General features: G+C 40.2%; 1 protein-coding gene across 1 annotated transcript; it reads left to right on the top strand.

Moving 5' to 3' along the window:
• The first annotated feature begins 505 nt into the window (after positions 1 to 505).
• On the top strand, positions 506 to 21,438 carry NIPAL1 (NIPA like domain containing 1). Its single transcript, XM_036333135.1, has 6 exons — positions 506 to 679; positions 10,920 to 11,186; positions 12,954 to 13,010; positions 15,176 to 15,266; positions 16,746 to 16,906; positions 17,684 to 21,438. The coding sequence occupies exons 1-6, from the start codon at positions 634 to 636 to the stop codon at positions 18,292 to 18,294; spliced, it is 1,233 nt and encodes a 410-aa protein (XP_036189028.1). The 5' UTR covers positions 506 to 633; the 3' UTR covers positions 18,295 to 21,438.
• The last annotated feature ends 1,639 nt before the right edge of the window (positions 21,439 to 23,077 follow it).

Below are 23,077 nucleotides of genomic sequence, written 5' to 3' on the forward strand. Positions count from 1 at the left end.
AGAGGGGCGCACGTTCGAAGTGGAAGGAGCGCGGGAGAAGCTGATCACAGCCTAGAAGGGCACAGCCTGTTTCTAAGGCGCTCAGAATAAACTTGGGCATGGCCATCAGAGCAGAATTCCAGGGGCCAGCAAGTTCCATGCAAAACCGCACACGTGGGACGGAGAGCGCTCAGAACCCAGCAGCGGGAGGCATTCCACGCGGGCGAGCCAGAGGGGGCGCCCCCGCACGGCCTGTACACGTTCTCCACCAATTCCCCGAGAGCTAGCGCGGCAGCCTCCGCGCTCGGAGAGGCGCCTCCACCCTGCGGGGTGTGTCTGTGCTTCCCACGGCCCCGCTCCAGCTGCCGAAAGGAGACGCAGTAAGCGATCCCGCGCGTCACACCCGCGACGAGGAGTCGCCGCCGTCGCCGCCTGCCCACCGGGAAGGTCCATCCAACCTGGCCGGTCGGGGGCGGGACTCGCCCGCGGGCCCCACCCAGCCACCCCCATTGGCTGAGTCCTCCAGGGGGCGGGGTCAGCGCACACCGGTCGGAGCCCGCGCAGCTCTGCGGGAACCCGGGTCCAGGCGGTGGCGGAGAAGCCCCGGTGGGTGTGGAGCGAGCGCCTGCGCCCGGGAAGCCCTGCCTGGGGGCCATGGGGGGAGAGGTGAGGCTGCCGCCGGGAGAGCCCTGCCGAGAAGGTGAGTGTCTGCCCCGAGCCGGGGGACCTGGCATCTGGGTGGCGATGAGATCGATGGGCTGTCCCGGGTCCTTGCCGAGGCGAGGAAGGGACTCACACCGACTCTTGATGCATTCACCGTGCATGCATGCATCCAGTCGCTCAGCCAGTACCCAGCCAGGCAACAGCTACTTATTGGCGCCTACAACGTGCCAACCTCGGTGGGAAAGCCCGAGTCGGTCGAACAAGACCTGCGCGGCTCCCACCCCAGGGCGGAAGGGAGATCCGTGTAAATTACAATATGCTGAGTCTTACGACGGAGGAATTCAGGATGCTGTGGGAAGACTTCCAAGTCTCATCTGAGAAAGACGCCTGCAGCCGCTCTGACTCACTTCCAGAGTCCTCTGTCGCCGTCATCCAGTGGCCAGAGGGCGTGCCCCGGGACCGGAGTCCTGTGCTGCGCCCTCCGTGGCTGCGAAGGGTCAGGCGCCCCGGACCTCGGGGGAGCGCCGGACCCGCCTGGGCCGCCCCCATCTCTTACTTCCAGATGAGAAGTCCCCGGTCCCACTAGTCTCGCGTCTGACTCGTTGTGCAGTCACTTCTTGGCTGCTTGAAGCGAGAGCCCAACCGAGAGGAGAAGAGAACTGGGCACAGTCATGAGTCGGTTTCGTACTGCTCGCTGGGCTGGGGTTTCAGCCCCTGCCCGAGCCCAGGTATTTACAACACCCGCAGGCTTTCTGCAGTCACAGGGCACGTCACAGCCCCGAACCGGGACGGAAATTGGGGGTGGTGGGTGTGTGTGCGACAGGAAGAGTGTGTATCAGCTGGAAATTGTGCCGGTTTTCACATAAAGGCAACTTGTAATTTATCTGATGAGAATGTAAATAGGCAGAGAGGACAGTGAAAGGGCCTGACAAGAACGATATGCCTTTCCCAAAGTTGCTGGCAACTTCCTCGGTTTTCTCTCCTCTTGGTCCCTCCGGCTTATTCCTTGATTTGGAGAGGTTTGTTGTTGGTTGGTTGCTTGTTTGCTTTTAAGGCAGTGAACTAGTAAAAGTCAAAACTATGGTGAGAGAGAGAAAAGGGACACAAAGAAAGAGAAAATGCCTGAACCGTTCACAAACTCTTCAAAAGCTGAGATTTTGGAAGTGGTTACTAAGGCAGCTGGATGTAGATTTCCTAGATAGTCAGGTTGTGTGACCTTTGTCAAAATAATTCCTAAACCAGTAAGTTAAATTGCTACTAACCCATCCACCCTTGTTTACCCAAGGATCTGTGAGGAGGGTGTGTGGACTCCACCAGCTTGTTTGAACTTCCTGATGTTTTCCCTGCTTTGCTAATACATTTAGTTCCAAGAAGAAATATTTAAGCTCAGTGCTTCATCCCTGTGGTTAATTGTGTGGGAGACAGGGGGGAAAGATTCGGAATCCACGTTGTCAGTAGTGGTGGGAAGGGGGTTAGACTTGAGCATCCGACTGTCTTCTCAGCTATGATTTCAGCCTCCTTGAATCTTTCTTCGTCTAAAAATTGGGAATAATTCCTACAGTTTACAGTTGTGAGGATTAGAAGCAGGTGGGATTACATAGGGAGCCTGACATGGAGTAAAGTCTCAATTTTAACAAGTCCCATGTACCAGGCATCTGCCTAGGGCTAGTACAGAGGAATTTGCAAGAGAGTCTAGTCTAGACATTAGGGCCAGGTCCCTGCTCCCATGCAGCTAACTGTCTATTTGACAGATAATATGCAAGAAACAAATGACTAAAAAAAGGGCAAGAGTGGTGAGTGTCATGGATAATGTAATGAGAAACTTGTGATGTTCAGACTGGGTACACAGGGAAAGCTCCTTAGGGAAAGAAACATATGCACTGAGACCCAAATGACAAGGAGTCCATCATAAGACCTGAGGATAGAGCATTCGGTTGTACTTCCATGCAGAAAGAGTGAACCCCGTAGTGTGGTTTTTACTTTTAACACTATAGATGCTTTAGAAGGCCTTCTAATCTCAAAAAATTAAATTTAAACACACATGAAGGGTTTTTTTTATTCAGGATTTTTACATTATGTCTCCTATCTTACATGTTTTAATTCGACTCCAGTAGAGCTTCATTCACATGAAAGTATGACATGATGAAAATAGAATGTAAGAAATACACCCATCCCCTGTGAAGCACCAACTGCATGAAGACTATGTGCCAGGGGACACCAAGGCATCTTCCTGAGAACTCTGACCTGGTTTGGCGGCAGGGAGGATTGGAGATGGAGAGGGACCCAGTGGTTTTCTAAGTTTTCTTTGAGTGAGATACCTTCCCAGGGTGCAGCCAACCAGAAGAGTGACAAATGACAGGTGGTTTTGGAATTGATGCGGCCTGTCCTCATGGTTTTGAGAGGAGAAGATTCAGGAACTGTGCACTTCTTTAAGAACTGGCTGTATCTCTCATGTACTGATGAGCGTGTGTCCCACTTTCATGTATATAATCTTTTTTTTTCCATGTATAGAATCTTAAATTTTCAAAACAGGTTAACGTAAAAATATACCAGTTTGCCCTCACACATGTTCAATTCTGTGAGTTTTATTAGGTAACCATTATATCCTTTTGCAGATACAGAAACCAAGGCCCAGAGAATTGAATAAGGTTTCATAATTAGCGATCAAACTAAGCACAAAATTATTGGGGCGTTTATTTTTTCGGTAGGAGCCCATCTCCATTCTCTGGCCTCTTGGTTCAATGGTATACAGTATAACGATTCTGAGATTTTACTCTTTAAAAACGTCCATATTGTAAACATTTCTCAATATTTCACCAAATGAACACAACCCGTATTATCAGAACAAGCTGTATTTTCGGTGTAAAATATAGTGGCTTATATGTTGATTTTTACTACAAGTTTAAATTTTTGCACAAGTTGTTTCCCAGCTTTCCAGAGATTTTCTAAGTGGTGAAATTTAAAAGTGCTTAAAGGTAATAAAATTTCCCACTAATGTTTGTTCAGAAAACAGTATACTATTAATTGCTTAGTTTAATATTTAATATGAACTGTATCAAGGTTTAAAAACCTTGATATAAATGCATCCTTATTGCAATATTAGCCCTTAGGTTCTTTTCCTGCATCTTCACTCATTAATCATTTATTAACTTTATGGGAATTTTATCTTAACAGTTTAGTGACTTTAGTAATATACAGATTGTAAAGTGAAAACAACAGTTTATGTAGGAAATCTGATAGTTAATTATTGGAATTCTTGGCGTCCAAACACACTGATGGAGGGAAGATACAGGTTTTTAACTTTAAAAAAAATCAATAGTATTTTTTCAATTTTATTTTGGTTAATTGAAATAATGGGCTTCTTCCTCATCCTAACAGAGTTGATATGTAGTCTACTACGAATGATTTCCGAATTTACTCAAAATTATTACTCATTCTATTCTGCTCCCCTTACTCCTGTTCCTCTGTTTGTTCTCTCACTGAAATCATCAGCTCTGTGAGGACAGAAACCTGTTTACCTACCTTGTTGATCACTATCTCGCAGGTTCCCTAGAACAGGGCACGGCACACAGGAAGTGCTCAGTAAGAATTCACCAAGTGTTGAATAAATGAATACCTAACATGTTTGTGTGGTAGGTGTTCAACAACTATTTTGTTGTGTGAATGAATGAAAAAGCTTTACGGATACACAATACTGTTCTATATGAAACCATAATTGAACTGTTTGGCAGGATTAAGTAGGATGCTATGATGGAACTTGACTGAGAAGTTCCTTTAGATTGGGAAGACCGAGAAGGTCTCTCTGAGGAGGTAGCTCCTCATCAGCCAGCTACTACTTCACTACTCAGGCTAAGTAAGGGTTACTTAAAAGTTTTAAGGTGAGAAGAAACTTAGCCTCAGAAAGGAATGGAGAAAAAAAAAAAATAGTAGGGAATGAGGTTGCAGAGGCAGCTGGAGGCAGGATTCTATAGACCCTTGTAAACTGTGGTGGGACTTCTGGATATTTTTTCTGAATGAGGAGGGAAGCCATTGTAGAATTTGAGGAGTAATGGCAACATCGGACCTACTTATTTAAAGGCTCTTTTCACCTGATCTTGTCCTCTGCTGTCCTTCAACCTGATCATTCAGCCCAGCCAGCCTGTCTGATTGCAGTCCCCCCTACCCAGCAAGCAAACTGCCCCCTCAAGATTTTTGCATTTATACTTAGCAGAGAGGTTTTACATTTAATGTTGTTTTTTAAAAAGTATTTCTTTATGCTGCTTTTACCACTGTCCATGGCACTCAACATATTATGTAGTTATTAGTTCATTTGTCTATCTTATTTTTCCCTCATTAGAATGACTCTAAGAGAGTAGGAATGTTCTTTTGTTCACTGTTGTATCCCCAGCTTCTAGAAAATGCCTGACAGATAATAGACACTCAATAAAAATGTTATCTGCAGAATAAATTTAGGGACACAAGGAAATTTCATTCATTCTTTACTTTGCTAATAGGAATAGGTAGGTGTATCAGTCAGCTATTGCTACATAACACACAACCCAAAACTCAGTGGCTAAAATAACAATCATACAGGGTGGGACAAAAATAGGTTTGCCGCTCTTTGTATGGAAACCAGTACAATCATTAACAAATAATAATACAATAATACACTGTTTTCTATACTCACAACTGTAAATCTGCTTTGCCTCGCCCTGTATATTCGTGCTTATGTGTCTGCAGTTAAGCTGATCGTTGACTAATGTCGACTGGGTTCGCCTGGGTGTCTCTGCATGAGGCTACATGTCCACCTGGATTTGTCTCCTTCTTGTGGTATTGCCAGAGGAACGAGGATCATTCCACTGTATTACAGAAAATGCATTTCAGGAATGCACACATAGGAGGATTTGAGGTAAAGTGGCAAGATATACTTGAGGGAAAACAAAGAACTGCCCTCAGGTACACCATGCCCGATGTCTCACCCATGACCAGGTGGCTCAGCTCCATCTTGATGCAAAAGTACAGCCTCTGGGGCCACAGGCACACACTTGTCCCCACCAGTCCAGGAGGAAGGCCAGGACCCAGAGCTGCAGTACATGAGTCCAGCACAGCTTCTGTTCCCCTCTGGCTCGAAATTGGTGCTGCACTGATCTCTCTCTCTCTCTCTCTCTCTCTCTCTCTCTCTCTCTCTCTCTCTCTCTCAACATTAGCTATAGCTACTTGGTCTTGGTTTGGGCAGTTACATGACTTTGGCAAGTCACTTAATATCCTGGCATCTGCTTCTTTAAAATGCCTTCCAACTAAAAGTGCCTGTGAGTTTAAAGCTGGTCCATTGGCAACATTTATGAGCTACCAGGATCATCAATAAATTATTCTGGGAACAAAGATAGCTTATAATCAAATGACCAAATTATAGAAGGCATCTTCAGAATCAAGTCAAATGCCCTCATTTTATTTTTTATATTTTTATATCTTTAAATTCTTTATTAGTTAAGGTATTACAAATGTGTCCTCATCCCGCCCATTAACCCCCATCCCCCCGCCCCCAACACTCATGCTCTCATCCCCCTGTTGTTCATGTCCATTGGTTTGGCTTATATGCATGCATACAAGTCCTTTGGTTGATCTCTTCCCCTTACCCCCACCCTCCCCTACTTTCCCTCTGGGGATTAATAGTCTGATCACTGTTTCTCTGTCTTTGGATCTGTCCCTGTTCATCAGTCTATGTTCTCTATATTCCACAAATGAGTGAGATCATGTGTTATTTATCTTTCTCTGACTGGCTTATTTCACTTAGCATAGTGCTCTCCAGTTCCATACATGCTGTTGCAAAAGGCAAGAGTTCCTTCTTTTTTACCACAGCGTAGTATTCCATTGTGTAGATGTACCACAGTTTTTTAATTTACTCATCTGCTGATGGGCACTTAGGCTGTTTCCAAATCTTAGCTCAGGTGAATTGTGCTGCTATGAACATAGGGGTGCATATATCCTTTCTGATTGGCGTTTCTGGCTTCTTGGGATATATATTCCTAAAAGTGGGATCACTGGGTCAAATGGGAGTTCCATTTTTAGTTTTTTGAGGAAGCTCCATACTGTTCTCCACAGTGGCTGCACCAGTCTGCATTCCCACCAGCAGTGCAGAAGGGTTCCTTTTTCTCCACATCCTCTCCAGTACTTGTTGTTTATTGATTTGTTGATGATAGCCATTCTGACAGGTGTGAGATGATACCGCATTGTCATTTTGATTTGCATCTCTCGTATAATTAGTGACTTTGAGCATGTTTTCATATGTCTTTTGGCCTTTCGTATGTCCTCTTTCAAAAAGTGTATAGCTAGGTCCGTTGTCCATTTTTTGATTGGATTTTTTATCTTCCTATTGTTAAGTTTCATGAGTTCCCTGTAAATGTTGGAGATTATACCCTTATTGGTAATATCATTGGCAAATATGTTCTCCCATGCAGTGGGTCTTCAAATGCCCTCATTTTAGAGATAAGGAAACTGAAGCTAAGAGTGATTGATTACTCAACTTGCCCATAATTATAGATAGTAATAGAACTTAACGGAAAAGGCATATATTCCTATAGGAAATGTAATATTGTTTTTAAATGATTAAATTGTGTGTGTGTAAGTAAACTCTCACACCTATACATAGAAGATATATATTAAGTTGAACTATATGAAACTGCTATTTTTTTAGCATCAACAATCGTCATATATCAAGTACATATGTTTCAACATAGTTGAGAAATTATCAATACTGTTTGTAAAATCAAAAACAGTACAAATTACTCAAATGTTCACCAACAATAAAACAACAATTTATTTCGAGATAGTCATACAGTGGGATCCTATGGAACAGTGGGGGAAAAAAACAAACCCTACAGCCACATGCATCTACATCAATAAATCTCAAAAGCAAGCAGGTCACCAGAGAATACATACATAATGATTATATTTTATATGTGCAAAAACAGGCAAAACTAAATTTATTGTTTGAAGATATAATCACATAGGGAAAACTTTTTAAGCAAAGGAGAATCAGGATGGTTGTTACCTCTGAGGGATACTGTTTTATTTCTTAAATTGGGTGTTTGATTCATTAGTGTCTATTGAATTGTTTTTCTTTATAACTGACACATATTTTCTAAATATTAGTTAATATTTAGAAAACTAAGTAATAACAACATCAAAGAACTAATGTATGCTCCCTGCTGGCAGGAGTATAAGTTGGTACAGTCACTTTAGAGGGTTATTGGCAGTGTCTATTAAAATGAAAAATAATGAATGTAATACATTTTCTTTCTATGTCAAATAAAATTCAGATTAAATTCCCCATATAATTACTTTGCTCACACAAATCTTAAAAAGCCAACTCTGATTTGGAGATTTTTCTGATTCCTCCGGAACACTCCAAAGTCCCTGCCCACACATCCTGTTTCACCCTCCTCGCCCCTGCTGCTCTCCACTCCACACCCACCAACTCACCATCCACTCCCTCACTCCCTCCTTCAGTCACATCTGCTGCAGGCTCTCCCCTTAACATCCACCCAAAACATATAATAAGTTCTAAGGTCAGTAACTAGACAAGATTTTTATTATTTGGCCTGCCATAAAACATGCAGCATTAATGTCTGCCACTTACAATGAGAACTTACAAAATGCAACAAAGATTATTTGCTGTCCCTTACCACCCTCTGCCCCCACACCCCCTAAAATGTCGGAAACATTTTGCTGTGTCAACAGCTTAAAAAGAATATTGTTTCACTGGAATGAGGTCCACCCACACTGTTTTCAGAGATGAAGTTTTGGAATGGTTATGTTACTGCACAGTAAGTGACATTAATGTAGCCATGGAATCTACTGGAAAGTCAATCACATGTTTTCTCATGAATTAAACTAATTAAAATTATTACTATTAAAATGACTTTCTATTCTTGGGGTTTAAATGAAATGAACAGTGCCCAGAACAGGTCTAGTTTGTCTGAAAATTTACTGCAGTTCTTAATAAGACAACCTGACTGAAAATTTGTCAATGATATAGAATATCCTTGAAGTAATACAATTTTCCTCAGAATATAACTTTTGTCTCAGAATTTATCCTCTATCTCTGAATCAAAGTTGATTCATCTTCAAGTTGCAGAGATAAATGAAATAATAATCATGGAAAGCTTAAATTCACATTTTTTTTTTTTACCTTTTTCTTGACCTGAACTTTTTGGTTGCTTCATAACTTTATATGTAGTAAAATTCAGATGTCTTCATAATGTTTGACAGGGAGGCATCCATCCAATTATTAAAGTTTTGTTGGTAAGACATCATTTGATCAAACTGATTTTTTTGTTTTGTTTTAGTTTGTTATGCATTCTTAAGATTTTTGAGATGTAAAACTGATTTTTTTATTCAATTCTAAGCTTGTTACTTGATTAATTTTTCTTTGCCCTTTTTTATTTAGGATAATTCAAAATGAGAAAATGTGACTTTATAATGAAAAAAAGTTGAGAAGACAGTAAAAAAAATCTAATCACGATGTCACCTGTTGACAGCTTTTCAAGTAGAGAACAGATTACAAAAAGTTTGCAATATAGTGTCAAATGTTTCCATTTGGTGTTTTAGTGTTTAGCCTTAAAATTCCAAGGTACTTATCTAATGAAATGCGGAAGCCAAACTGAAACATGTGGTTTTTTTCTGGGCAGCAAGCAAAGGTGATTTCTTTCCTGGGTTCTTGTCCAGGTGGATTCGAAGAGTGAAGCCACGGACAAAAGGTGGCATATGAAAAGGTGGAAATTGATTGGGAACAAGTACAGACTCCCATGTGGAGAAGGGGTCCCAAAAGGGGTAGCCCACTGAGCCCTTTTTTCCTAAGGCTTATAAAGGCTGCAGTTCTTTGTCTTTTGATGCTCCCTTCTTATTGGTCACTATAGCAGCTTCAAAGCTCAAACCCTACATGGGGACCCTCTTTCCCTCTCCCCCCTTCAGTGGTAGAATTCTCTATACCATGTGAAAATCTGTTTTCCTCTTTCTCCCTTTTGTTTCTCTACTCCCTGTTGCTTTCCCCTTATCTTCTGTGAATGGGTGTCTTCCTCTCCCCTTATTCTGTGGCGCCTTCTCTTCTTTGTGAATTTATGCCTTTTGCCAGCTTCAAGTTCCCAACCAACTGTGCCTCCCTCCCCCATGGGCCTCTTAATTCCTAAGACTCCCTAAACCTGACTATTTTACCCCTAAAAATTCCTTTCAATAATAATGGGTTGTGTTCAGTAACTTTACATGCTTACTTGAATTCCATCTATATGTATAAAAGCCGAAGCGACCATTAAGGCAGAATGACCGGTTGCTATGAAGCGCACTGAGCAGGCAGGCCAGCAGTTATGGGTGAGCAGGCAGGCAGGCAGGCGAGTGGTTAGGGGCGAGCGGTCCTGGATTGCGAGAGGAATGTCCGACTGCCAGTTTAGGTTTGATCCCTGTGGATTGGGCCTAAACCAGCAGTCAGACATACCCGGAGGGGTCCCGGATTGTGAGAGGGCACAGGCCAGGACACCCCCCCCCCCCCCCCCCCCCGCCCCACACACACACACACACACACTCCCCAGTAAACGAATCTTTTTGCACCTGGCCTCTAGTTCTAAAATAAAGCCTAATGATGGTGAACTCATTTTTCTCTCAGGTTCTATTTTATTTAGGCAAAGGTGGGTTAGTGGGCCTGAAAAATCATTCCCTTCAGGGAATGTGGTACAGAAAATGGAACCCATTTTTAAACACATTTTTTGAAGTGCACAATTCATACCCCACCAAATGCATTAAATTCTTGTAAGGTGGTGATTTCTGGCCCAATGGGTTGCTGTTCCCTTTCCCGACATTCAGGTGTCACAGACACTGCTTTCCAGGAGACAGACTGACACGGTGAAGGAGAGAAGTGGGGGAGGGTGGGGGGGAGTTGGGAACTGTGATGAATTTCTGAGCGCAAGCCAGATCTAAGCAGCTTCCTGCTGCTGGAGCAGGTTACTGTTTTTCTAGAACAAAGAACCAACTATTGCCAAAAGTTTCCAATTTATAAGAGGAGCCCAGCCTTTGATGCACAGTCTCTCATATTTAAATAATAAAAACTAAACAAATTTAAACATTTTTTAAGGACCTGTGTCAGCCAAATCAAGCATGTGCACCATCTGCTGGGCACTTCCCTTCATGCAATAGAAAATGGAGTTTCAGTGCTGTCCACTCAAGTTTCTCTTTCTTGCAGAAGGGGAGTAAACATGAACGCATCTCCCTATTGTTTGTTGACATTTTCTTCTTTCCTTTTTTTCCAGGCTACGTGCTGTCTTTGGTCTGTCCAAACTCCTCCCAGGCGTGGTGTGAGATCACAAATGTGTCACAGCTGCTGGCTTCTCCTGTCCTCTACAAGGACCTGAATTCCAGCCTAACCAACTTGAGCACTTCTGCAAATGTAGAAAACAAATACAGTCTTTATGTGGGCCTCGGCCTGGCTGTAAGTTCCAGTATTTTTATTGGCTCCAGCTTCATATTGAAAAAGAAGGGCCTCTTGCAACTGGCCAACAAGGGCGTTACTAGAGCTGGTAAGAAACGGATGCAGCTAACGAATTCAAGTTGCTAACCGCAGAAATAACCCTATTTTAAGATCATCGTGCTCCTGTCTATTTATTGTAGCTATCTACATTGGTAGCAGTTCTTTTCTCAGCAGTTTCCAGGATTGAACCAGCTGTGTCTCCTTTAGGGAAAGTCTAAAATTCTTGTTTTTAGAGGTTTGGAGTGTAGTACAGGTTCTTCCTTTCATAGCTTTATTCTGCAGGCTCAGGGTCAAAGTCAGATCCCGCGCTTGGGATACAATCTAACATCTTCCCACAGACTCTGACCTCCTGCATGAATTGGTCCTTGCTACCTCCCCAGCTTCATCTTCCGCTGTGCTCCCAGTCACTTGCTTTTCTCTGGTTCCTGGAATATCCCAAGTGCTTTCCCACCTCAGGTCTTCCCCCTCGGCCTGGAACTCTTTTCTCCCAGCCCTTCATTTGCCTGACTCCTCCTTGAGATCTCAGCTTAAATACCGTCACCCCAAGAGGGCCTTCCTTGACCATTCTCTGTGGGCAGGTCTCCCACACCAGCATGCTCTGTCCTTGCACTAATGGTTTCCTTCATTGTACCTAGAATAACTTGTCCTTGTACGTTTATTGTTTGTTTACTTGTCAATGGGTTTACTTATTTATTAATGGTAGAGTCACAAGAACAGGAGCCTTCCCTAGCATAGGGTTTGCCACCCAATAAATACTTGTTAAATCAAATGGATAGCCATAGAATTAGGTTGCTGTTAATACTGACATTTAACATGCTAGTAGTTCTGCTTGACTATCCTTCATTAACCATGAATTTCGTATTCATTCTTATCAAGAATAATATTATAACAGAGCTAAATATTATTCTAAGGTTCATATGGAAAAATAAATAACTATAAATTGTGCAAGCAAGTTTATAAAAGAGTACTATTGAGGGGAGATTTACACCACCAGAAAATAGAACATGCGATAGTGCTATCTTAATTTAAAAAGACAAAACAATAAAAGATAATTAAAAATGTCTAAGGGGACCCAAGTACATTCAACAATTTAATGTATGATTTTTTTAAAGTGGCATTTTGAGCTACTGGAGAAAGGATGTATTATTCAATCAAAAGTATTGAGACAAGTGGCAAAAATTAGAGGAAGAAAATATAAAAGTTCTACTCTATACCATTCATCAAAATAAATAATACATAGGTTAGAGTTAAATTTAAAAAAATAAAAGGCCTTTTTACCATAGAGATAAAAAAAGAAACTATTCTACTTAAAGGAAGAGATGATCTGTATTGAAAAAAAAAAATCTATATGGCAACACCTATACCTAAACACCTAAACTAGAAAGAAAATGACTTGGGTAAAATATTGCAAAATATAATACTAGAAAGTGTTAGAGGATCTTTGGAAATGGCCACATAAATAGGCTAAAAGACTAAGTATACTGACGTGGCTTTAATCTTGCCTTTTCCAACCATATTCCAGTAGCTAGAAGTCAATTCTCCAATCTTCCTTCACGTTTGAACTTAATTTTGCCCAGCCAGTGTGGCTCAGTGGTTGAGCATTAACCTATGAACCAGGAGGTCACAGTTCGAGTCCTGGTCAGGCACATGCAGGCTCGATCCCCAAAACGGATCGTGCTGAACAATGATTCTCTCTCATCATTGATGTTTCTATTTCTCCCTCTCCCTTTCTGAAATCAATAAAAATATTTTTAAAATATATTTTTTAAATGTATTTTAAAAAAGAACTTACTTTTCATTTTTATTATTTTCCTAGGTCAAGGTGGACATTCCTATCTCAAGGAATGGCTCTGGTGGGCAGGATTACTCTCAAGTAAGTCCTTAATGCTGAGAATAGTGTTTGCTTGCAAAATGATAAATAGATTAGATGGAATTATTTAAAATTGATTGATTTAACTGCCTGGTAAGGATGGCATTTAAGTCTAGCAACTTTTGCAAGTATAACATATTGCCTTATATATAAAATAAGTCATATTTATTTAAAATTTATTTTTACCCTTCTTCCTCACTCCATGTTCTCAATACTATCTTGGAATGCAAAGGGAAAAGTTAACATGTAAAGTATTACATTTTATCATGGACTTCTCTTTCTCTTATTCTGTTCTCCATAATAATTGAAGAAAATGCTTTCCCCCCACATTTTCCCAGCACTGAGTTAAAATTTGGGACTCTTCTAACTACATATTTTCTAAGGAATGGGTACATTTTCCTGGCCAGGACCAAAACAGGGATAAATTCAAGTCTCCTCTGACTGCTTGGCAACTAAACAGATAGAGCAGTGATTTTCACCTGGTGTGTACCGCTAGAATTTTTAAAACATGCAATACCTGACTATTTAGTCAGGGGCACTGACTTCTTTTCCCTTAGATTGTCAAATAAATAAAATGACAACAGCCAACCCAACAATAGCCATTTGGTGTGAATGAATCAAAATTATACCTATTTTCTCTGTCAGATGGGCAAAAAAAATATATGTTTCGGTGTATTGAAGAATTTTAGCAATTAGTCTATTTGTGCCATGAGATGAAAAAGGTTGAAAATCACTGAAAGGGAGAGATGGAGGTTGTCAGCACTCCCCTTCCTCCTAAACATGCTCTGAGGATTAAATGGGACTCTGTAGCATCTGAAAGTTCTTTCTAAATGCCAAGGTGATGTCCAAATAGAAGGCATTTACCTCCCTCAGGCCCCTCTGCAGATTTCTACCTCCCTCCTAATGCCTCTGAGCTTTCTTAAATCCCTAACCTCTGATTTCCAAAGAAAGGGCCTCATACATTGTAGTTTCACACCAGTTGCTAGTCATCTACATCTGTAGCCAGAAACCTTAAAACTTCCCATTTATTTTCCTGTACTATTGCAGTATCTGTGAGATCCTATTATAAGAAAGAATTGGAATACTTTAACAAATGGCAGAATCTAAAAAGATGATGAATAAAAATAAATTTGTACAGTCCTTTATCTTCTTGAAAAGTCATCTATAAAGATAAAAATATGAAGTATTCAAGAAAGCTTAATATTCTAAGAAAACGGCCATTGCTTTTCTTATGAGAGGAGTTTCCTAATTATTTCTGTTTGTCTTATGATGTTTTCCTGAAGCTAAGTACTCCTGTACTTTTGGCTGGGGGCATGGGGCTGGGGCATAGCAGCCAGAGGAGAAAAGAAAAAGTATGCTGGCGTCTTTCATCTGTTCCAGAACTTTCTCTACAATAAGTTTATTTTGCGTAGTTGGCCAGCATGAAATACTACATTCCGTGGGCAAGTGTTCAGGTGCTCAGTTGTGACCCATGAGAATAATTTGGCCCCAAATAGAAGACCCAGCTCTTAGAGGAGTTTTCTCTCACTCTAGAAGCTATTTGCATCACACTAGCTCATGGAAGTGTAGAGTTCCCCAGCTAAAAAGGGGATTGCTGGAGCACATTATTATGACTTTAAAACAGGTGCTTGGATCTCCCTGAGCTACTAAGATAGTGTTACATTCTCGCTGGTCATCTGCAATTCAGAGAAGCCTGGCCACATGGGCCTGTGGTGGCCATGTCTGGTTGTCCCCTGCCCAGGCCGTAGATCTCTACTGGGCATTCCAATTTTAGGAGTTGTTTTATTGTTAATTTGCATAACAGTAGTTATTCTTGAGCAAACAGAATAATTCTCTGCTTACTCCAAAGCCACCGCTACTAGATTTCATCAGTGACCATATATGTTTCTGGAAATGAAATAACTAAAATCTTTCTTGAAAGTCCGTTAAGATGTGTATCCATCACCACCTTTTGTGTTAGTTGAGCTTGTATCACCAGGTAATTATGGTTTATCTGCATCCCTATTACCAATCTTCCCCCTCCCTCCCTCAAAAGAGTTAATTATTCCTTTTTGGTCAACTTGTCAGTGTCTTTGGGATCAGAGTCTACAGCTTTGCGTCTGTCATTTGTTTTTCTTTCCTGACAAGTCAGTCCATCTTTTATACTAATGCTGCTGCTTGCTTTCCAGTGGGAGCAGGAGAGGCTGCAAACTTTGCAGCTTACGCTTTTGCACCTGCCACGCTGGTCACGCCTCTGGGTGCGCTGAGTGTCCTCATCAGGTACGTGAGCCATAAGGAGTGTGGCTTCTGTAGGGATTTTAAAACCATGATAAGCTTAACCCCACAAGAAATATATTGCGAAGCATATCACAAAACAAAATCTAGAAATCACAAAAGTAATTTGAGAAGACTACACCATAAATTGTAGGAGAAATAGGAAATAGATTGCCTTACTGTTTTTTAGAAAACCTATGAGAGTGAGCTTGGTTTGATGCTAACATAAATTGTGTGTTACGTTTCAACGATTCAACGAAGCAGGTTTTTTTTCTCTCTCACCTGAACAAATTGCCACAGCCCTTTTAATCCTCCCTGTTGTCATAGTGGTTAATGACCATTGCTATCAGAGGACTTTTAAAAAGCATAGTGTTTGGGTTAAATTTCAACTCTGGCTAAAAGTCTTGCATCTACTACTGGATACTTCTGTTTGGAGGTCTCTTGGTTTCTTTTAGTGCTGGGAACAGGAAAATTTTCCCGTTCATAGAATGTGGATCTAATCTTAGTCTTTCTTATGATCCCAAATGAATGTGTTCAATGAGCCCATGAACTCTTATTTTGTAGCTAAGCAACTATTTTGTTTGTTTTTCTTTTCCTTTTATCTCCATGCATTATCAACCTCTGGTGGAAAGATTATGACGAGGCCTACTCACTTCTTTCCACCTTCTTTGTAGGATTGTTTTGAGAATTCAGTGAGTCAATACACATAAAGCACTAGAACACTGCCTATACAGTGACTGACAGCTATGTTTTTGCTGAGGCTGAAGACCTCACAAGTGGCCATAGCAGGGCGACTCTTAGAAAACACCTGGTAGTTGACCAGTCTCGTGTGCAAATGGGTACTGGTAATACCCTGGTGGGAATGCCAGGGCATCAGGGGGAGGAGGCTGGTGTGCAGGAGCCACAGCATACCTGCTGGTGAAGAAGCAGGATGGCACAGTCTGGTGTCCATGGTGGTGCCAACCGGGAACTACCTGAGACCATGGCAACCAAAGTAGTGGGAGCATTGGGTAGGTGAAAGTATCAGGCAGGAGCAGCTGGTAAGGAGGTATTTCAATATTTTGACAACCCATATGATTGTACTTATGTGTTCTAGCTAACTATCAGTCCTGAGCAGAGTAAATCTTTAAGCATATATCTTTCTTTGACATTTTCATGAACATGTATATTCCGACTGTATCATGCCAATAAGATGGAAAATATGGAAAAATAGAAAATGAATTGAGTGGGCCCTTTTTAGAAGGTCATGGGAAGTTTAGAGGGATATAGAATGTCTATTTTAACTCTTTAGATATAAAAGCAATTAAGCAGATACGATTGACCATCATTTCTGTGTTTTAAAACTAATCAGGGTTTTCAGTGTCATGTAGCACATTCAGATCAGTTGATTGGGATACAGTGGCTTCTGCCACCGTGTGACGTCTGAGCTGCTATGGAATCAAAAGGTGATTGAACAAGCGTGATTTATTTTTCTTCTCCCAACAGTGCGATATTATCTTCCTATTTTTTAAATGAGCACTTGAACATTCATGGGAAAATAGGCTGCGTATTAAGTATATTGGGGTCAACTGTGATGGTTATCCATGCCCCACAAGAAGAGGAAGTTGCTTCTTTGCATGAAATGGAAATGAAATTGAGAGACCCAGGTCTGTGCTTCAACCAAAAGAAACACTCAAATTCTGCTCCACTTTCTCTCTTCATCAAATGAGTTTGTAATAATATTGTAATAAGCTTCCTACAATCCAAGTCGTGCATTAAGAGACACAGTTAAGTTTCACTGAGTATTCCAAGTCTTCTGAAAAGGTGACACAACTTACTTTTGTGTCCATGCTTTCCCTCTGCACAATGAAATGAAGACATGGGGAGAGGAGAGGCTAAAGACTTAAGCTCCTTAAGGCAACCCAAATTTGGCCACTCCTCTAAAAATAAAAAGTCAGCCCTAACCAGTTTGGCTCAGTAGATAGAGTGTCGGCCTGCGGACTGAAGGGTCCCAGGTTCGATTCCAGTCAAGGGCATGTACCTTGGTTGCGGGCACATCCCCAGTAGGGAGTGTGCAGGAGGCAGCTGATTGATGTTTCTCTCTCACCGATGTTTCTAACTCTCTATCCCTCTCCCTTCCTCTCTGTAAAAAAATCAATAAAATATATTAAAAAAAAAAAAAAAGTCAATCAGCCAATATCTTCCATGCCTCACAGTATTTTCTGGGAGATTCAAATGACATGTTTGGGAAAGTCCATTGAAAATATTAAGAGCTATGCAGTCAAGTGTTGTTGTTGTTGGTTTTTTTTTTGTTTTGTTTTTTCATTTAATCTCACTTCTCTTTCTAAAACACCTGTGCTCCTAAACTCCTGACTAATAAGACTTCACAAAGACATGATCCTCTGAGCATTTTCTGCAGTCTAATTCTTTTCTCTTCCTCACAGGATTCATTTCCTTTGCTGTGATCATTACCATGATCGCCTTGGTGCTGATTTTGATCGTGGCTCCCAAGAAAGGACAGACCAACATATTAGTCTACATTTCAATCTGCTCATTGATTGGAGCATTTTCAGTTTCTTCTGTGAAGGGCCTGGGAATTGCCATTAAAGAACTATTGGAATGGAAGCCAGTTTACAAGAACCCCCTGGTCTTTGTTTTGCTGGCTGTACTTGTGCTTTCAGTGACGACACAGATTAACTATCTCAACAAGGCCCTAGACACCTTTAATACATCTCTTGTGACTCCCATTTACTATGTGTTCTTTACAACCATGGTAGTGACGTGCTCCGCCATCTTGTTCCAAGAATGGTATGGCATGAGAGCTGGAGATATCATCGGGACCCTGAGTGGGTTCTTCACCATTATCAATGGCATCTTCCTTCTACATGCTTTTAAAAACACAGACATCACCTGGAGTGACTTGACATCCGCCACTCAGAAAGAAGCCCTCTCTCTGAATGGCAATGAAGACAAGTATGTCTTACTAGAGAATATAGAATGTTCAACCTCGGGATATGAGGATGACATTACCTTGTTTAGCAGGACTCATGAATGATCAAAGTCTCTACAAACACTGAGCTTGAACCATGAAGAGACACTTGGAGAGGAGAAGGAATACCTGCAGAACTATTAGGAAAGCTGACATTTTTAAGGCCCTAATAATTTAGATGTAAGGCCAAATAAAAATGCCTTCATTTTTGGCGATCATCTTTGAAAAATCAAGATTTTGATCATCCTCCAGAAGACTTCTGTTGTTTCTCATTTCTGCAAACTTGAAATCTCTTTCCTTCTGGTCACAGAATATTTGGCCGGCCAGGTGGTTCTTCATTTCATTGGCTGCTAGTCTTGGTTTCATAGTAATTAATAGATAAACTTTGTGCTGATAAGCAGAGTATCAGTCATCCTCTCATGAGTCATAGTTTCAAATTATTGAAACTGAGAAGTGAGATCACTGATGCTTTCCCTCCCCTTCCAACTTCATTTAGCTAAACTAGATGGTAGCTGAAGGGTAGAGTGTTAAAGAGAAGAATAGGCCGGCTCTGGAAATCTGCTCCTGGTGTGTTAGAATGCAAAGAAATATGTGTCCATGAAGAGCTTATGGATTGTAATTGTAATTGTAATTTATTGACATATCATAGAAGTTTATTACCAAGTAAAAAGGGGAGAATGGAGAAGGGAAATATTTTATACCTTAAGTAAAGGAAACACTTTTTTTCTTTTTACTAAAAGAAACACAAATGATTGTGTTCATGAGTTCTTTTAACTCAGACCTGAACAACATAAGACAAAATTGAGTTTTTGGAGACATCTAGGTGAGTTTAGTTTGGAAATCCTTGTATTCATTTTATTCCTTGATTTTACTATTATCCCAAAGGTTCTTTTTCTTACTGATATGAAGATTTTTGTAAATCAGTTGCTACATTATTTTAGGATGATATTGTACACTTCAGTTTTTCTCAAATGTTTAATTCCCAAAGGTTGGTTTTTCCACAATCTATTTGGAAACAACTAGAAGAATCTTTGTGAAAAACCTGAATGAGTTATAATAATCATCCTCTTGAAATTTAGCACTTTCCAGCTTATTAAGGAAATTATAATTAGTTACAAACCTTTTTGAAAATATACATAACCTACCACAATAATTGGTAGATTGTCTCTTTCTGTTGACTCTCACGCTTACCATGTTTTCCGTATATTTTACCTATAAGTGTTTTGGAAGAATAAGAAGGGGAGTTAGCTTCCTAGAAAACAAAATATTAAGACCTCAGGACCTACTACCAGAAAAAAATTTTTGTATTGAAACTTACACAAAGTGTTCCTGTCTCCAAGTGCATAGCAGGAATAACACTTTTGGTGGCCTTTAATGTTTATGGACAGATTTCTGATCACTCGTTGATTTAATAGAAAAGGAGAAATTAGCTGAATTTCTAAACTTCTCTCAAAACAAAACAAAACTTACTTCTCTCAAAACAAAACAAAAATCCTAACCCAAAAAAACTGTGACATTCAAAAAAGAAAAACCCTCCTGGTTAACTGGATTTATCTGTTCTAACATCAAAGGTCTGTGATGTTTGTTTGCAATCTAGCTCATGTCTACCCTGGGTAATAATAGACAATCTGTTATTCAGAATTCTGTTAAACTGATATTAGCACTTCATCAGTCCTACTGAACTATCACTGATTTCACAGTGACAACCTGAGGTGACTGCCAAGTCCCAAAGTACTGTTATCATCTCTTCAGCAGTTTAGTGTTGAATGCAACTCAGTGTGTTCTAAATTTCTGAAAACTGATAACCCATGGAAGATACATGGGTTGATACCTCAGATCAAATATGTGTTTACTCTGTTGACTGCTGTTTCACTGTAATTGTATATCAGATATATAAGCTATGAACACAAATTTGTAGGAAAGGTAGTGTTTGAAAAATGTAGACATGCTTTTACTTTTTTTTTCCTATTGAAAACTTTGTTGGTTTATCCTTCTTGGTGAGGAAATTCACTGAGGCTGTGAATTTCAGTGTCAGATGTTTCTTAAATGTCACCTGTTACAAAACTTTGCCCTTGGTGTATTGTGTTCAGGTTGAAGGTTCTTGGAACACAAGAACCATGTGTACTCTGGGTTGGAAAATAAACTGGTGTTGACATATATGCCCGGGAGAAAGACTGAGAAAAATTTAACGAGTTGAAATATGTTGAAAAACAATGAAATATTTCACATACTCTAAACATCCCTGGTGGGCTTCTTCAATATGCATTGAAAAACTGAAATGTTATTGCAAACCTTAAACTCAGAATAAATTTCTCCAAATAGGGATATATTGTCTAAGGAGGAATAAAAAGCTGGATCCCCATTTTCAGACTAACCATGTTAGTCTTAACTGGAAGTTTCATATATGTATATATTTAAAATATACACTTTATCTCATATCGATGATATCTGAATGTTTATTATGTGAATATCTGCACTTGTGTTGTTAAGGATTACAAAGTTGTCCTCACACAGCCAAATTGAAAGCTTTTCCTAATTCTATAAACATAATACTTTCATTTTATTTTTGGTCTTGTAAATTGTATTCTTAAGTTAATGGTTAATGATTTTATTTTTAGTTCAGATTGCAAAATATTCATAAAACCGTTAATAGCTTTAGCAACATAAAATTAACACCTTTATTTTATTTTAAGGGTACTAAATTAAATACATGGAAAGCATCTTACATCATGTCTGATAGATGAGACAATTAATAAAATTTAGTTCTCTTTGAATCAACATCTTAATTCTTAAGTCTTATTACTAGATAGGTAAGGACCATTAGTTGCCAGTTTTCATACATTCTTCATCTTTTCTCAATGTGTGTCACAGTAGTTCCTTTTAAGTAACTCAAGGGAAAATGAATTCCATCATTATAATATGTCAACACAAACCAATACAAAAGGATTCCAACAGAAATATTTTATTTTTCTTAATAAAACTAATAAAATTGAACTAACTGCAATCTTCACATTCCAACCAAACTTTGTGCAAAAGTAATTTATATGAATATATGTGAAATGTTCTCAGATATTTTGAATGAACTCTGTGGTCATGAAGTTTTCTATTTTTCAAATGTTTATAAATACTGTTCATTTTTAAAAGTTTACAAATTTTAAATTAATATTTCTGTATATTTTTCATTTTCAATAAAATAATGTGGTTGAATTATGCTTGTTGAAGTTCAGTTTTTAGTTTATTGAAGTTAAGTTTATGTAATGGCAAAATTATCCCCATTTAGTTGTTGGTTATAAAAAAAGTTTCAAGGTTTTTTAAAATATCTGCACTTAGGTTAATTTTTTTTGGTCAATTTCCTTGAAATTTAAACCTGTTTTTTAGAAATGGGCTCTCCACAAACCATCTCCCATATAACTGACTCGTTACTGGAACAAAAGGTAGGAGACACTATCTGAGATTCCAGTAATTTCATTGAATAAGATAGGAGCTCAAAGCAGTCAGTATAATGAAATCTCTCAGTCCAGAGATTTATAAGAAGGCGAAGAAAGCAGTATAAAAATATTTGGTAGTATTGCATTACATCAAAGTTTACATTTACAAACTCTACACAAATTGCCTCTAGCCCCTGTGTTACTAAAACTTCGTTTCATGTAGAGACCACATCACCATGACTTGGTCGATTCTCCCTGATTTGATTAGGACTCATTTGAGAACAGCCCCCTCAGTTTATTCTATGGAAATGAATTGTGTAGGGTAGAAAAGGCCTGTTTCTAGCCTGTGTCCCATGTCCCCTCTTTCCTGCCATTTTATAAATAATATGCAATTCCCTAAATCACATAGTTACCTAGGACCAGAATGAGAACCAAAATCCAAGTGTCCCAACACCCCAGACTACTCAATCCATGGAATGTAGGCCTATCTAAGGAGGGCTTGGAAACAGCATATCTATCCCAGCAGAGTTAGAACAAACTGATTTTCACCAGCAAGTTGTATAGACAAACATTTCGGCACCCTGGCTGCAGTGTACAGGAAGCCACGAGGTGAGCTTAAGTTACAAAGAGTGTTAAATTGTATAACAACGAGCAACATATTCTTCCCAACTGAAAGCTTTGGTTGCGCGCGCGCATGCGCGCGCACGCACACACACACACACACACACACACACAGTCTTTTGAGAGAGCTGACTATCTGAGCAACCCTTTTTCTACTTCAGTTACAAATAATGAAGTCCTTTCTTCTTGAGGGAAAACTGAATCTCTAGAAACATCATTATTGTAGGCGAAAACCTTTGAGTTAGAAGGCATTTTATTTTTCATTTTTTTAAATTCTCACTGAGGATATTTTTCCATTGGTTTTTAGAGGGAGTAAAAGAGAGAGGGAAAAAGACAGAGAAACATCTGTGTGAGAGAAGCACATCGATTGGTTGCCTCCTGCTCAAGCCCAACCAGGGCCCAGGCCAGGAAGGAGCCTGCAACCAAGGTACGTGTCCTTGACCCAAATGGAACTCAGGACCTTTTGGTCCACAGGCTGACACTCTATCCACTGAGCTAAACAGGCTAGGACGGTATTTTAGTTTTCATATGTAGAACTTCCCTGTGGCTGGTGGGCTGATGGGGGTAGGAATCTTTGTAGGCCTACCTCTACCTACTCACCTCAGGAACTTGTCCAACCCTCGGGAGACAGGCCTCACACCAGTTTTCTGCACTGGTGTATTCCTAAGACCACATGGACCTCCCTCCCACCCAATCCTGTGTAGCCCCAGCCACTACTTGACTTGGGCGGGGGGGGGGGGGGGGGGGAGGCAGATGGGCAGGGTTAGTAGTGGAGATAAAGAAGCCATGCTCTGAGTACC

The sequence above is a fragment of the Myotis myotis genome, unplaced genomic scaffold (assembly GCF_014108235.1).
Source record: "Myotis myotis isolate mMyoMyo1 unplaced genomic scaffold, mMyoMyo1.p scaffold_m19_p_1, whole genome shotgun sequence".
NCBI lineage: Eukaryota > Metazoa > Chordata > Mammalia > Chiroptera > Vespertilionidae > Myotis > Myotis myotis.